This window comes from Kogia breviceps, chromosome 6 (genome assembly GCF_026419965.1).
Source record: "Kogia breviceps isolate mKogBre1 chromosome 6, mKogBre1 haplotype 1, whole genome shotgun sequence".
Taxonomy (NCBI): Eukaryota; Metazoa; Chordata; class Mammalia; order Artiodactyla; family Physeteridae; genus Kogia; species Kogia breviceps.
The window spans coordinates 134,161,307-134,174,146 of record NC_081315.1 but is presented as its reverse complement, the minus strand read 5'-3'; the positions used below and the strand labels follow the sequence as shown (position 1 = coordinate 134,174,146).

The 12,840-nt window shown below is 52.4% G+C and overlaps 1 protein-coding gene across 13 annotated transcripts in view; it reads right to left on the bottom strand.

Moving 5' to 3' along the window:
* The window catches only part of JADE1 (jade family PHD finger 1), a 196,334-nt gene that overhangs the window by 9,553 nt on the left and 173,941 nt on the right, over positions 1-12,840 (bottom strand). For all 13 annotated transcript variants that reach the window (XM_067036660.1, XM_059067121.2, XM_059067131.2 and 10 more), the window contains 4 exons: positions 11,817-12,028; positions 8,695-8,862; positions 7,373-7,489; positions 3,383-3,904 (listed from right to left, as the gene is read on the bottom strand). In XM_067036660.1, coding sequence (XP_066892761.1) covers positions 3,383-3,904; positions 7,373-7,489; positions 8,695-8,862; positions 11,817-12,028 — 1,019 coding nt within the window. The remainder of the gene's footprint in view (positions 1-3,382; positions 3,905-7,372; positions 7,490-8,694; positions 8,863-11,816; positions 12,029-12,840) is intronic.

The window sequence follows — 12,840 nt, the reverse complement described above, 5'->3', positions numbered from 1 at the left end:
CCCTCTTTCATTCCCCACGATTTCTCGTAAGAGACGTCTAACTGTGGCCCCAAGAAGCAAAGGTCAGGGCTTTCAATTGGAGCAAATCAGCCCCTGAATAAACCAGGCCGGCCGACCACATTAGGACAGTGAGTGCCCTAAACCTTACCTCTCTCGCGCACACAACACCTTAAAGGGCAACTTCCCTACGCAGCCCCTGCATGCAGATAGAGCTGAACGGAGGCTCTGTCCTCAACACGCGCCCTGCTTGGCCCTTCCTGCACACCGCTACACCGCCAGACCTAACCTCCCTGCCGCCCCGCCCCGCCCCGCTGCATCTTCTCCCAATTGCCAGCGAGGTGCTATGCAAAACCACCAGCTCTCGGCTGCACCCTCATACCATGTGAAACCCAAGAGTCAGGCTTCCCCCAAAAGCAGTGGTTCCCAAACAAACACGTAGGTAGGGGCCCTGAAACACAGAATGGAGTCAGAGGCGGGATCCGAAAATCTGCAGGACATGTTGCTGCTGGCTGAGGACCGCCTGCCGAGAACCACTGCCCTCGGGAACTCAGTAACGATCTCAGGTTTTCCTGAGTCCCAAACACTGCTTGCAACGCTAAAACTTAACACGCCTCTTGTTCAGGGACAACTGTAGCCTCTGTCAGGCTGTCAAGAGGTGACCATTCCACCACATGTTGAGTCACATGGTCCCCCGGGACCTGGCCCCTGTCGATGCCCCAGCCGGGAGTGCAGAGGTAGCATGTTTTTTTTAATCTGAGCAAGTACTCATTTGCTGAACTCATGTTTATTGCATCCTTTAGAAGACAATGTTTGGGGGAAAGGAATCCCACCAGAGTGAAGGGGCAGCCCTGGGAACTTGGCATGGCACCCGCCATATATCGGCAATCGTGTCTTCAGGTTCCCAAAGCCTCCTGAGTCCATTCCTGTCATCTAACTTTCTGATCCAGAACGGGAACCCGGGTGTGCAAAATGCCCCACGGTGTATATCTGCGGGCGGGAAAGAGCAACCACCGTTATCACTCAAGAGTTGTCTCTGCCTCTCTAATGAAGGCTACTCGTCAGTTCTGAAGTGACCACATGCCCTGATCACAGGCCCACATATTAACCTGCTACGAAATGCTGTTGTGTGAACTGGGCGGGACTTTCAGTTACTTGAAAAACAGACTCACGATTTGTTCTTATTGTCACTCCTGCCCTGATGAGTCTTTGGCCTAATACACTTCTTGTTTACAGTTACAAATAACTGTGCACTCTGGGGCATGGCGGCCAAGATTTCCACTTTTTAAAAGCCTCCACCATCGCAGGCCTCGTGGAACATTCTGGAAAACACATTTTTCATTTTAATAAGCCCGTTTTAAACTGACGCTAAATGCCCTCAAATCTCTTTAAGACTCTTTAATAAAGTAAATATAAGTAATACCACACACACAAATCCTGATTTATTCCCTGTTTCTCATACATCATTGGGATCATTCTACTTAAAACGCAACAGTGATGACTCCAAAAAAAATGTTTAGAATGTAATCATAAGTGCGTGTTAATCTGAGTAACTTAGTACAGAAAAGAGTTAGTACACCACAAGCATTTTCTACACTTTTATTTTGTGGTGATTGCGAGACAAACACAGTCCAAACATCAGACTTTTCGTCCTCCCTCCTGAGGACTGTCTGACTCCAAAGCTCATGCACGCCAAGTACAGCAGTCGTCAGGTTGGGATAAGGCTTCTCACCAGGATCCGAGTTTCTCCCTTCTGAACCCCTTTCTCATCTCTAACAAAAAGGCCACACATACATGTGGTTGAGCGGCGAGGTCTTCTTTACACTCACCGCCGGGGCGCAGGGGGGGGGGGTGCGGGGGGAGGCGCACAGGAGCCCAAGAGCCTCACACACCCTCTTCCCGCCTGGCCGCCGACTGAATCCGGAATCTTAACCTGGTGCCTGGAAGGGGCGTCGCAAGCAGCCCGCACCGTCAGGTACTAAAAGAGTCTCTTCCAAAGACACTTACACACACTCTCACTGCTACGCCTTCTCTACCGGGGCAGTCAGTGCAGGTCTCCGCGAGAGCTCGGTCTTTTGGTTCCATCCTTCTGCCACGTCCCCCTATTCTTTGCCTACACTCTCGCTGCGGATCACCTCCGAGTCAGATCCTCTCCCAGGCAGGTGAACCACCGCCCCCATTAGTAAGTCAGGTGCTTGGGGGAGACGCGTTCACCGTTTCGGGCCACTTCGGTGCCTTGCAGCACGGGCTGCTTTGGGCCCGAAGCCTAAGTTCCATCTGTGCACGAATGACTTTCATCGCTGTTGGCAGCGGGGCAGTCGGGGAGCTGACGCGAGAAAGCGCTCGAAGACATACCCCCGACCAGCAAGCTTCAGTCAGAAACTACCTGCAGGGGGCAGGAGGCCCTGGGGAAAAGACAGCCGGCTCCTGGAATTATTCCTGTAGCCGGAAGGGAGGTCCAGACTGGGACTCCAGAGGTACTGGAGAGTGGGAGAGACGCAAACCAGCCCACAGCTGCAGCAAAGTGCCACGAGCCAGCACGCGGGCCAATCCAGTGGTGAGCGCGTTGGTGGCGCGCCGCGCGGGACCGGGGGCTCCCTGGGTCGGATCGGAGGCCCCTGTGCACCAGGAGTCCCGCCCCACGCCCACTCTAGACACGGCACACAGACACACACGGACACAGACACACGCGCACGCACAACATATACACAGCCCGAGGGATGACTTAGCACCTCGCTGCCGGAGTTACCCTGGGAACGGCTATGCGCGCGCACAGACGTTCACGCACGCGCGTCAGCGCCCGCAGCCTGCTCTGCTCAGCGGCTGTACCGGGAGGGCCCCCGCCAGCTGGACAAGAGGCAGAGAGCTGGGTCAGAGAGGCAGCGCTTCCCTCCCCTTGGTGAGCCCGCGACCAGCACCCAGAAGTGTCTCCCCAGGTTGTACAAGAGATCGACCTACCTCTGCCCGCCCCACCCCCTCACCGTCCACTAAATCCACTCTGGTTTTCTAACTCAGTTTGTAAACAATTCTGAGCCCACCCCTCGGCCATTTTCCCGGGGCTCAGTTCCCTCTAGCCCTAGAATGAGGGGGGGAGGGGAGGGAAAGACACACCCCGTTTGATTGTCCAGGAGAACAGTAGGAACTAACGAGAGAAAGTGTTTAAAATTAACTCAGAGAAGCTCCCCACTCTGTGGCCGTCTCGTGTGTGTGTGTACAGTGAGTTTACCAGCCCATAAATAGATTTAACCAACACAGCCTCATGCTGAAGTATGTACAAGGGTCTGAGAGTAAATGAACTGGCTACCACTCCTTGCTCTGGGCGAGCGGTCGCCTCTTTGCAATCTTCTTCTCTAAGTCACTACAAGGTGTCGGTGTCAATCATTACCCTCTCCAGGTCCTGCCGCAGGTGAGTGAACAGCTGCAGCCTCCTAAACAAGACATCCTGCTCCCGCTTCGCGAGATTGTCCTCTTCGTCTTTCTTTGGGGTGATCAGGGGCTTGTTGAAGTTGACCTTCCTCTTCAGCTTCCAGTACTGGTACAGGAAGTCCACCACCTCCTCGGGCAGCCGCAGGGCCCTGGCCACGTCCAGCAGGTTGACGAACGTGTAGAACTCATCCTCCAGCTGCTGCAGCTTCTGCTTCCGGACGCTCACCCGGTGGGCCTCCTCCTGGCTCTGCGCAAGGCCGCCCAGGGGCTCCAGCGGGTCCCGGGGGGGGCGCTCGGGGGCCCCGTTCTCCTGAGCGGCCCCCTCGCCGGGGCCCTCCTCGGGCTTGCGATGCGAGCTGTGCTTCGGGCAGTAGGACTTGAACTTGACTTCGTCGTTCTCGGCCAAGATGGTCTTCATCTCCAGGCCCCGGTCGAAAGCACAGGTCACGTGGAAGGCTGTGCGGCAGTTCTTCACGGAGCACTGGCAAGAAGACGCAGACAGCAAGAGGAAAGAGGTTAGCGAGTGACGGCGACCGAAGCCCCGGGTGCCCGGCACCCCCACCTCCCTGCCCCCGCCCGGGAAGAGCTGTGCTTGGAGCGCGCACCGGGACGGAGAAGCTTCGCGCGGATTAATCACCCTGGCAGATCCAGTCGTGTTTTAAATAAGCTACAGCTTGGGATGTAAGGGAACTCTTTTTTCATAAACCGAACCATAACTCTCCTAGAAAAGCAACTGCATCCAAAATCGCCTCTTACAGCAGACACGGTCATACAGATGGCACGTGTAGACAAAGGGGGCCCTGGCACTCCGATTATACTCAAAAGAACGTGTGCTCGGTATGCAGAGTATATCCTGAGGTGTGCACTTGGCTTTTCTTATAGGTCTGGGCTTTTTTAGTGCTTATATAAAAAGCCTGAGCGGTGAGAATCTCCTCGGGAAGAATGACCACCGGGCAGAGTTTTTAAAGGAACGTGGCTCCTCCTTTCTAACCCACAGCCAGGATGCGTCCCAACACCCGTGGGACAATAAACGGCACCCTCCCGCTCCAGCGGTGAGGGCCGCTCAAGACCGAGGAGGTGAACTAAAACGCCCCGAAGACCGGAGAGCAAGAGGAGACCAGGACACCCCAGGATAGGAAGGATGGGACTGGTCTCCGCACCCCGGGAAGCCCTGCCAGACGCAGAGGCTTCCAGGCCGGCGGGGGACAAGCTCTGCGACCCGTGTGCGCTTCGCCTGGCAGCGCAGCCGCGAGGGCCCTGCTGCCTGTGGGTCGAAGGGAGGTCAACCTAGAGGCCAGGCCTCACCCGGCTCGGCCCCGACCTTAGCAAACACCTCCCCCCTCCCTCTCACCGCCCCGCCCGGGGAACCCCGTGGTGCCTCTGATGCAGACGGCAAGCCAGAGGCCTAGCAGGAGAAGAGAGATGTCTCCCCATCCGATCTTGCTATAGGCGAATTCCCGGAAGGAGGTTCCTTGTGGTGACTGAAGCCAGTCCCTTAAAAGGCAACACTGTACTGTGTGAGGCCGAGGGGTCCCGGGCAGCCAGGGCTGCAGACAGGAGCAGAACGGGGCGGCCCCAGGCCAGCTGAACAGCTCGGTTAAGGAAGCTTATTCAGTAGAGCCGTGCGCAGCACCGCCCCCCATCGCAGCGGCACGGGCTGGGGCTTCTTCCCCTAACCATGCCTGCCTTTAAGAGGCGACTCATCGCCAGTCAGGATTTCTTCCATTATTAAAAAGTCGCTTTTACCCAGAAGTACAGAAAATCTAGCTCCCTTCACAGAAAATCAATTCCCCCGCTGAAAACACTTAAAGCGCATGAACTAACATAAATCTGTAATTTTATCTATAATCACCTCAATTCCAAGAAATGTGTGAAATCAGCTTTAGTGGCAGCACAGACACACACACACACACACACCCCTGGTCACTATCAGTACAAGACAAAGCGCTCCTCCCTCCCGGCAGGCAGCCAAGTGGGAAGTAAAGTGGGAACAGATGACGGAGACACGACCCGTGCTTGGCTTAAGCGACACTTTAACTCAGCGCCCCGACCTGAAAAGAGGAACTCGCCACACAGAACATTTACACGGGGCTTTGTAAAGACGCCAAACGGCCTTCCTCTGGGTTTTCCTCTTCAGGTTGACTCAGCAAACAGATGTTACAGAAATGTAAGCCAGAGCCTTTCCAGCTGCAGGCATTTCAGACAGGAATTCTTTAATAAAATCAGTCTATTCTGTGAAGATATGAAAAACCATCAAAAACTTCCTTGGCCTCTCCTCCTTCAAATTCACGTTCTGGGAAAAAGAGGTCAACGGCAACAAAAAAAGTCATTTTATCGTCTCTCTTCAGAAGAGACACAGAGATGCCAATCGACTGCCTCCTGGAAACATCAGTGAAGGACCTACTCAGTAAAGGGCGTAATTTCTATCCTCAGAAGAACATCGGGTAACTTGGAAGAAAACGATTCCCATTTTCCTTGGTTTGCCCCAGCTTGTTCGCTGCAAGTGTTCACATGGGTCGTCTGCACTCACATTCACACACCCAGCTCTGTGCCTTTTTTTATTTTGTGGCTTTTAAAAAATTTCTCCTCCGCTCCCTCCTAACACAACTCTCAGGCCAGAGGCTTTGTCATGTTTTAATTTTAAGCAGATTCCATTCACATACAAAACTCTGCACTGTTTTCAAGGTCCGCAGCCAAATCCCACCAGCTGCCTCAAGCCTCACCCTCTGCGTATTCTGTTACATTCTGGATTCCTCAACACCAGAGGAAGTGATAACGACGAAAAGCACAACAGCCTGGCGTGTAAAATGAAAACTTTTACAAGGAAACACCAGTCAGCGGATACCTTACGGCAAACCGAGGTTGCCAAATGAGGTCACTTCTTTAAAACCCGCGGCTGGCAGCCCGACGGAGCCCGTGCATCCGTGTGGGCGCGCGCCGAGCCGCTGCGGGTCCCGCATCGAGAGAGCAGCCGCCGCCAGGCGGCACCTCCGGCCCGCGGACTGTGACGCGGGGGCCGAGCGGGAGCCGGCGCCCCCGAGCTGGCGGCCGCACAGAGGCAGCGGGCCGACGGCGGCCACACACGGCACCTGGAGGCCGCGGTGGGAAGGCACCTCAGGCCTCCGAGGTCACGACCGTCTATACGCCAAACACGTCACGTGAGGCCCGGAGAGGAGCTTCGCAGGCGGCGCTTTAGACAACACCAAGAAACAGCGCGCCATCGACAGCCTCTCCGTGACTCTGTTACCTGCCCCGTCGCGGCTGTCCACAGCTGCCTGTTCGTGGACACAGGGAACGCAGGCCGACTTCTTAACGTACGAGCGCCCCTCCCCCAGCCCCCCCCCCCCCCACGGTACCGTGAAAACTCAGATATTCGGACTGGGCGGAAGCCCCGGTGCGGAACCTCACGGGTGTCCCTCTACGCACCCGGCCGGTGCTCCGAGGAGGCCCCGTTTTACCACACGCAAAAGGCTTGGCGTGCCAAGCTCACTTCCAACGGTGCGCACCTCTGAAGGCAGCGGCGTCGGGGGCAGCCACAGAGGCAGGGCTGCCGCTCGGCGGGCGAGAGGGCGACTGACCCCCCAGCGCCGAGACTCCAGTTCTTCCCCAGCGCTGCCGGCCTGCGGAAAGCGCTGCGATGCCAGGCTTGGGGCAGGGAGGGAGAAACCAGGTACAAAGCGCCCTGCAGCTCAGGCGGACTTGTGAGTTGCCCCGTGATGGTTACAGCTGGGGTTCTGCTCACACTGGACACTATCCACCACTAAAGGCGTGTGTACTGGGCTGGAGACGTCCCTCGGCAACCTCAGAAGGGCTGTGAGAACCTCGTCCTGCTTCCTGGATTCTAGTCCTACCTCCGAACCCCGCGACGGTCAGTTCACAGAGCCCTCCCGCGTCCCGCTCCCCGGAACAAAAGCAAGGGTAGAAACGCCATCCCGAGCAAGCCGATTACCTGTATGGAGGCCCCAAACTTCTCATTGCAGAGGCTGCACACCAGCGCCCACCGACTGCTGGGGATGTGAGACACCTTCGTGATGGGCTCCATCTTCTCGGGGCTGCCAATGCTCACCTAGAGGCCCAAGAAGTAACAAGACAGGGTGGCAGAGGTCGTCAGACAGGGGCTGAACACAGACAGCAGCAACTTAAGAGATCCACTCCTTCCCCACGGCCCTCCTACCAGAGGGTGCCCGGGGCACTCACCCCCCGAGCGCAGGTAACACCCCACTTTAAAGCACCAGGACAGCACAGGGGCCAGCTCTGGGCCAACCCCACGCCCTCCTCGGGGGTCATCTGACACAAACGTCCTGTCTGTAAAAACACTCAGACACCCCAATGCTCACTGCTCACCCGAGTGACAGCAAAGACAAGGGAATCTACTACACCTCTGGTCCACTAAGAAGTGGTCAAGACTGGAAATCCGTCTTAAACATACTGCAATCAGTTGTGAACGATGGAGGAGAAGTAAACATTGACCACTTCTAATCTCTCTCTCACTAAAGAAAACCATTCTCTTCAGTCAGAAACTATCACTACATACAAAGCGGAAAACTACCAAGATAAATAAGATCCCCTCCCTCTCCGTATTCAGCCTGGATCACTGAACTGCATCCCTGTTAATACCAAACCGTGAGATCCCATGCTACCAAGACCCAAGTCATGAAGCCTCAATCCAAATCACTCCCAGATACTTTTCCTCAGGAGGAAAATGCACCAAAATCATATGCCAAAAAATGCTGAAATCTGAATCACAAACGATAGTCTCAGAGTGAGCCAAGCAAATTAAATTAGTCAAGGTCTGGGGCTTGAAATAAATTAGACCAGACCTGAAATTAAAAAGGTTGAGGCTAAGTCAGAATTTTAATAAAAAATCACAAAAACGTGACCTAGAGCAGTGGTTCTTTAACCATGACGGTGCTGTATGCATGGCCCACCAGGCCCAGGAGTGCACGGCCCATCCCAGGGCCGGACAGAGCCACACCCAGGCCGCAGCGCCAGCGCCGCGGGTCCGCTTCTGGGAGCGTGAGAGCAGCAGAGGGTCAGCTGCAGCGGCACCAGAGGGGAAGGCTGAACACCTCCACCCCGAGTCCCACTCACTGCTGCCTCCAGTTAACATTCCCGCAGATTGACACGCCACTGACCACGTGACAGCATGCTCGAGATTCCATTTAAGGTGGAAAAAAGGGTAGCAATTCCAAGGTGCCTTTTTGCTCATCAGCTACAATGTGGCCCGGCGATGACGGGCTCCCAAGGCGAACCACCAAAGAGGGCACCCACCTCGGGGATCCACAGCGCGCAGCTCACGTGGACCCACTTGGTCCCACTGCGGGTAGGCTTCATGGCTCCGCCTTTCTTGGGACACAACAAACACTTGGGCTGAACCCCCAGGGCACACGTCCGGCACAGCCAACTGCCCTCTGGGACCTTGAGAATTCCGTAACAGGCCTGCAAAGCCACAGCACATCCCCAAGGAAAAGAGAGAAAGAGAAAAAGAGTTATTTTTACCCTGTGTGTCTACGAATTTTAAAACGCCTAGAAAGATTTTAACAGAAGCACCCCCCAAAACAGAGGCACTCCTTTCAGGAAGAGCGCCGGGCCGCCTCGCAGCAGCAGTCAGGAGGCGGGTGCAAGGCACAACGTACTTACCTACCAGAGGGTGGTCCTGAAAACTACTTGAGGACAGAAAGGTCTGTAAAAGATCTGCTGTGTTGCTACAAGATACCCATCTATACCAAGTTTCTAAATACTGGGCAGTAAATCCTCAAAACCCTCTCCAGGGCTAGATGGCGGAAGGCATCCCTCTCTGATTTACTGATGTAGGTGGGCTATAAAGTGAGGGAAAAAAACACAAAGCAGTTGAGAGCCTCCCAAAGCTATTACGCGAGACACCAGTGAAAACGAGAAGGAACTAAGGAGGAGCCTCGCTCCCTGGGCTAAGCAAGCTCTCTACTAACCAGGCGCCAACACCCCGCCCGCCTCCCGCACACAAGTGAGCACAGGGGGCGCAGAGAAATGAGACATTCTAGACAAAGAGAATTTGGTCTCTTCGGCGGATATTTAAGACAAAGCCTGCCTGGCATAAGATGGTAAATTACACAAGACAGCAAAACCTGCAGGAATCAAGGCAACTTAAAGTCATTAAAATGGTTCAAAGAAAGAAAAGGCAAACGTTAAAGAAGTGAAGAAACAAAACCATGATGGTACCAGGAGCACATTCAGAGCCTTTTAAAAACACCAAACTGTTCAGAACTTTATCCTCAAATGAACCTACAAGTCAGGAAGTGGAGAGACAGAGTAACATAGTTCCAATTCTCCAGACAGGAAAAACACAGCCGCTGTGCAATCTGAATATCCAGGACGCAAAAAGGAAACCACAGGATGATAGTTCAGGGAAGTTAAGTGACACTAAGATTAGAGCTTAGGAGCGCTGTGTCAGTGCCATGAATGAGCCACTGTCAACACAGACTTACTGAAAAATAAAATTTGTTTTAATAGAGCTAACTGACACTATTAAGGTTTCAACTATCAGAAAGGTCTGTATCAGGCTCTCTAGACAAAGTCTCATTTGAAGAAGTGATTTGATTTTTTTTTTTTTTTACTGGAAAAGCAGGTCTAAGTAAAATAGAAGATTAAATAAAAGGATGCCTGAAAGACAAGTCATGAAGAACATCTCAGAAGAAAAAGGAACCACAGGAAATGCTGACAGGCAAAGTGGTGTGGCCGAAAGAACAGCAGACCAGGTAGGCGGTGGGGGGGGGGGCGGTGGGGGTCACCCAGAGCTCCCCGAGTTCCAGTTCCAACTCTGCCATTAACCCGCAGTGGGACGCTGAACAGCCCACCCTGACTTCAGTTAACTCATTTATAAGCAGAGGGTTTGAGCAGTGTTCAAGCAGAAACCTTTTTTCAAACAAGATTTGTCCCGTGGCGGGGGGGGCAAAGTAAAATGGCAGGAAAAAAACTGAAACGTCATCCAAGTAAATGGCACCAACAACACAGAAGAACAACAGCAGTCACAATGCTCACGACCTTGAAACAACAAAATCTCTACAAGAATTCTCCATTATCCCAAGGAAAAAGCGCCTAGAAAATTTGAAAATCCAGAGCTACAAGATGGGCTATAACATGACTTCCTAAGCAAGAGACTTGTGGTCTCCCCGTCAGGATGAGATGGGACAAGGTCACCGCTGATAAAGTCCTCAGGCAGAAGGGAAACCCAGGAAGCAGACACATTATAAAGAAAACAACAGTCAGGAACTTCACAAAGCAAACTTGATTCTTCTTCCCAAGAGGTCACCCAAGCCACTGTCCCACACAAGCCTTTAAGTTTGTTTTAAATCTCAGCATCAACAGGTGAATTCCAAGAAAGTACCTCTGGAGAGCCTATTAACTAATCAGTGTATGTGAACACATGTCCCCACAGAAATACAAATGACTTCATTATTACATTAAAAAATAAATGAAAGAGGTAAGCGTCAAGACTAAGATTCTGCCAAGCTTTTTAAATCACCCACTACCCAACTTTACAGAAGCAACCGCCAAATCCTCTTGACATCACGGAGGACAGGAAATAACTTTCAAGAAAAGGGGACCCTTTCCGCTTGTTCAAGGGCTCGGTTTATATACTAACATGTTAGCAAACGTGATGTGTTGAACAGTGTCCGAAAAGTATATGTTAAAGTAAGTCCTAACCCCAGTACCTCGGAAGGTGGCCTTATTTGGAAATAGGGTCACAGTAGATGTAGTCAGTCAGGATGAGGTCACACTGGAGTAGGGTGGGCCCTTCATCCAACGTGACTGGTGTCCTTACAAGAAGATGGCGACATGTGAAGACACAGACGCATGGGCAGGACACAAAGTGACGGCAAAGCCAGAGACCAGCGTTGCGCAGCTGCAAGCCGAGGAACGCCAGCGACCGCCGGCGAAGCACCGGGAGCCAGGAGAGGCGAGGAAGGCTTCTCCTTCCAGGTTCAGAGGGAGCACGGCCCTGCCGGCACCCTGATTTCAGACTTCTGGTTTCCAGACAGCAAGACAATAAACTTCTGCACATCCAGCTTGGGCAATGGCAACTAACATGGCAAACTAACGGCCTTTTCAAGAGCCCCCCCCCACCCCCCGCCAGGGTTCTCAGCAGCTAAAGCCAGGTGCCAGCGCAGGGCAGCGGGGCTCATACGGTCTTAAGTAAAGCTGACTTCTGTGGATGGGAATAAAGACACTGCGAAGAAAGGAGGAGGTCCCCAGAGGATCCTATTCTCCTGGTTGTAAAAGTAGCAAGAAATACCTCAAACACTAGGAACCCGTCGGGAACAAAAAGATGGGCACGCGTCTTTACCTCATGGAGGTAAATTCCTCTGGAGGAACCACCCGGGGGGGCCCCCTTCCGGGCCCCGCTGCCCACATACCTGGTGCACACAGATGTTGCATTTGTCACAGAACACCATCTCATTGCCGTCCTCGCCGTCAGGCGACTGGCAGACGTCACAGACCACGTCTTCGTCATATTCAATCCCCAGGCCTTCTTCAGTCTCTATGGCGTGATTCATATTATCGTAGCATCGCTGTTCAAATTCCTCCAGGACCCTTTCCATGGTGTATTCATCTAACTCAGGCATTCCTGGAGGGAAAATGCCACAAAACCATTTTAATAAATATAATACTACTTATACTAATAAAAATACACAATGAATACATAATATTATAAACAAATCTATCCTGAGTGCCCCCAAATATTTTCTATTGGATGTCCCTCAGACCCTTCCAAGGAAGGGTCTTTAAATTCAAAGGCAGAAAGAGACTTCCACCCAACAGTTTTGTTCCTTACGGTCAGGCACTGAAGATGGAGTGCTTGCTGTAAAAAGATCATTCCCAAAAGGGTTCCAGGATATTAAATACATATATTGTTAGACTGTCATTTCATTACAATATTATATATAACAACTAGCACGTAAGTGACTTCAAAACCATGACCACCTATTATGGTTTGGGTATTTTTTTCCAAAAAACATTCCATTCTTGCTACTTACAATGGTGGTCTGAGAACAGACTTCACTGTGAACACTCAAATGTTTTTTACCTGGTTTATCCCTCCTCACCCTCTGAATTTACTAAGTTGAGATGCATGGTTAGTCAGACACATGAAAGACGGAAACACAACGGACGTCTCAAGCAAAGGAGACAGACAGCTCCTGGTGAATCAAAGAAAATGCATTCTTATGCAAGAATGGCCAAAAACAAACTTCAAGCGGTTATCACGGTATGGTTATAGCTAGTGGTGGGGATAACACTTTTATTTCCTTCCTTTTGTGGACGTATTCCAAACTTCCTACGATGAAAATACTCATGCAGAAAGCAAAAACAGCTTGTAAAAAATATCCAAACACATGTAACTGGCAAGAAACAACAGCAGTGTCATTAGGGCCAAAAACA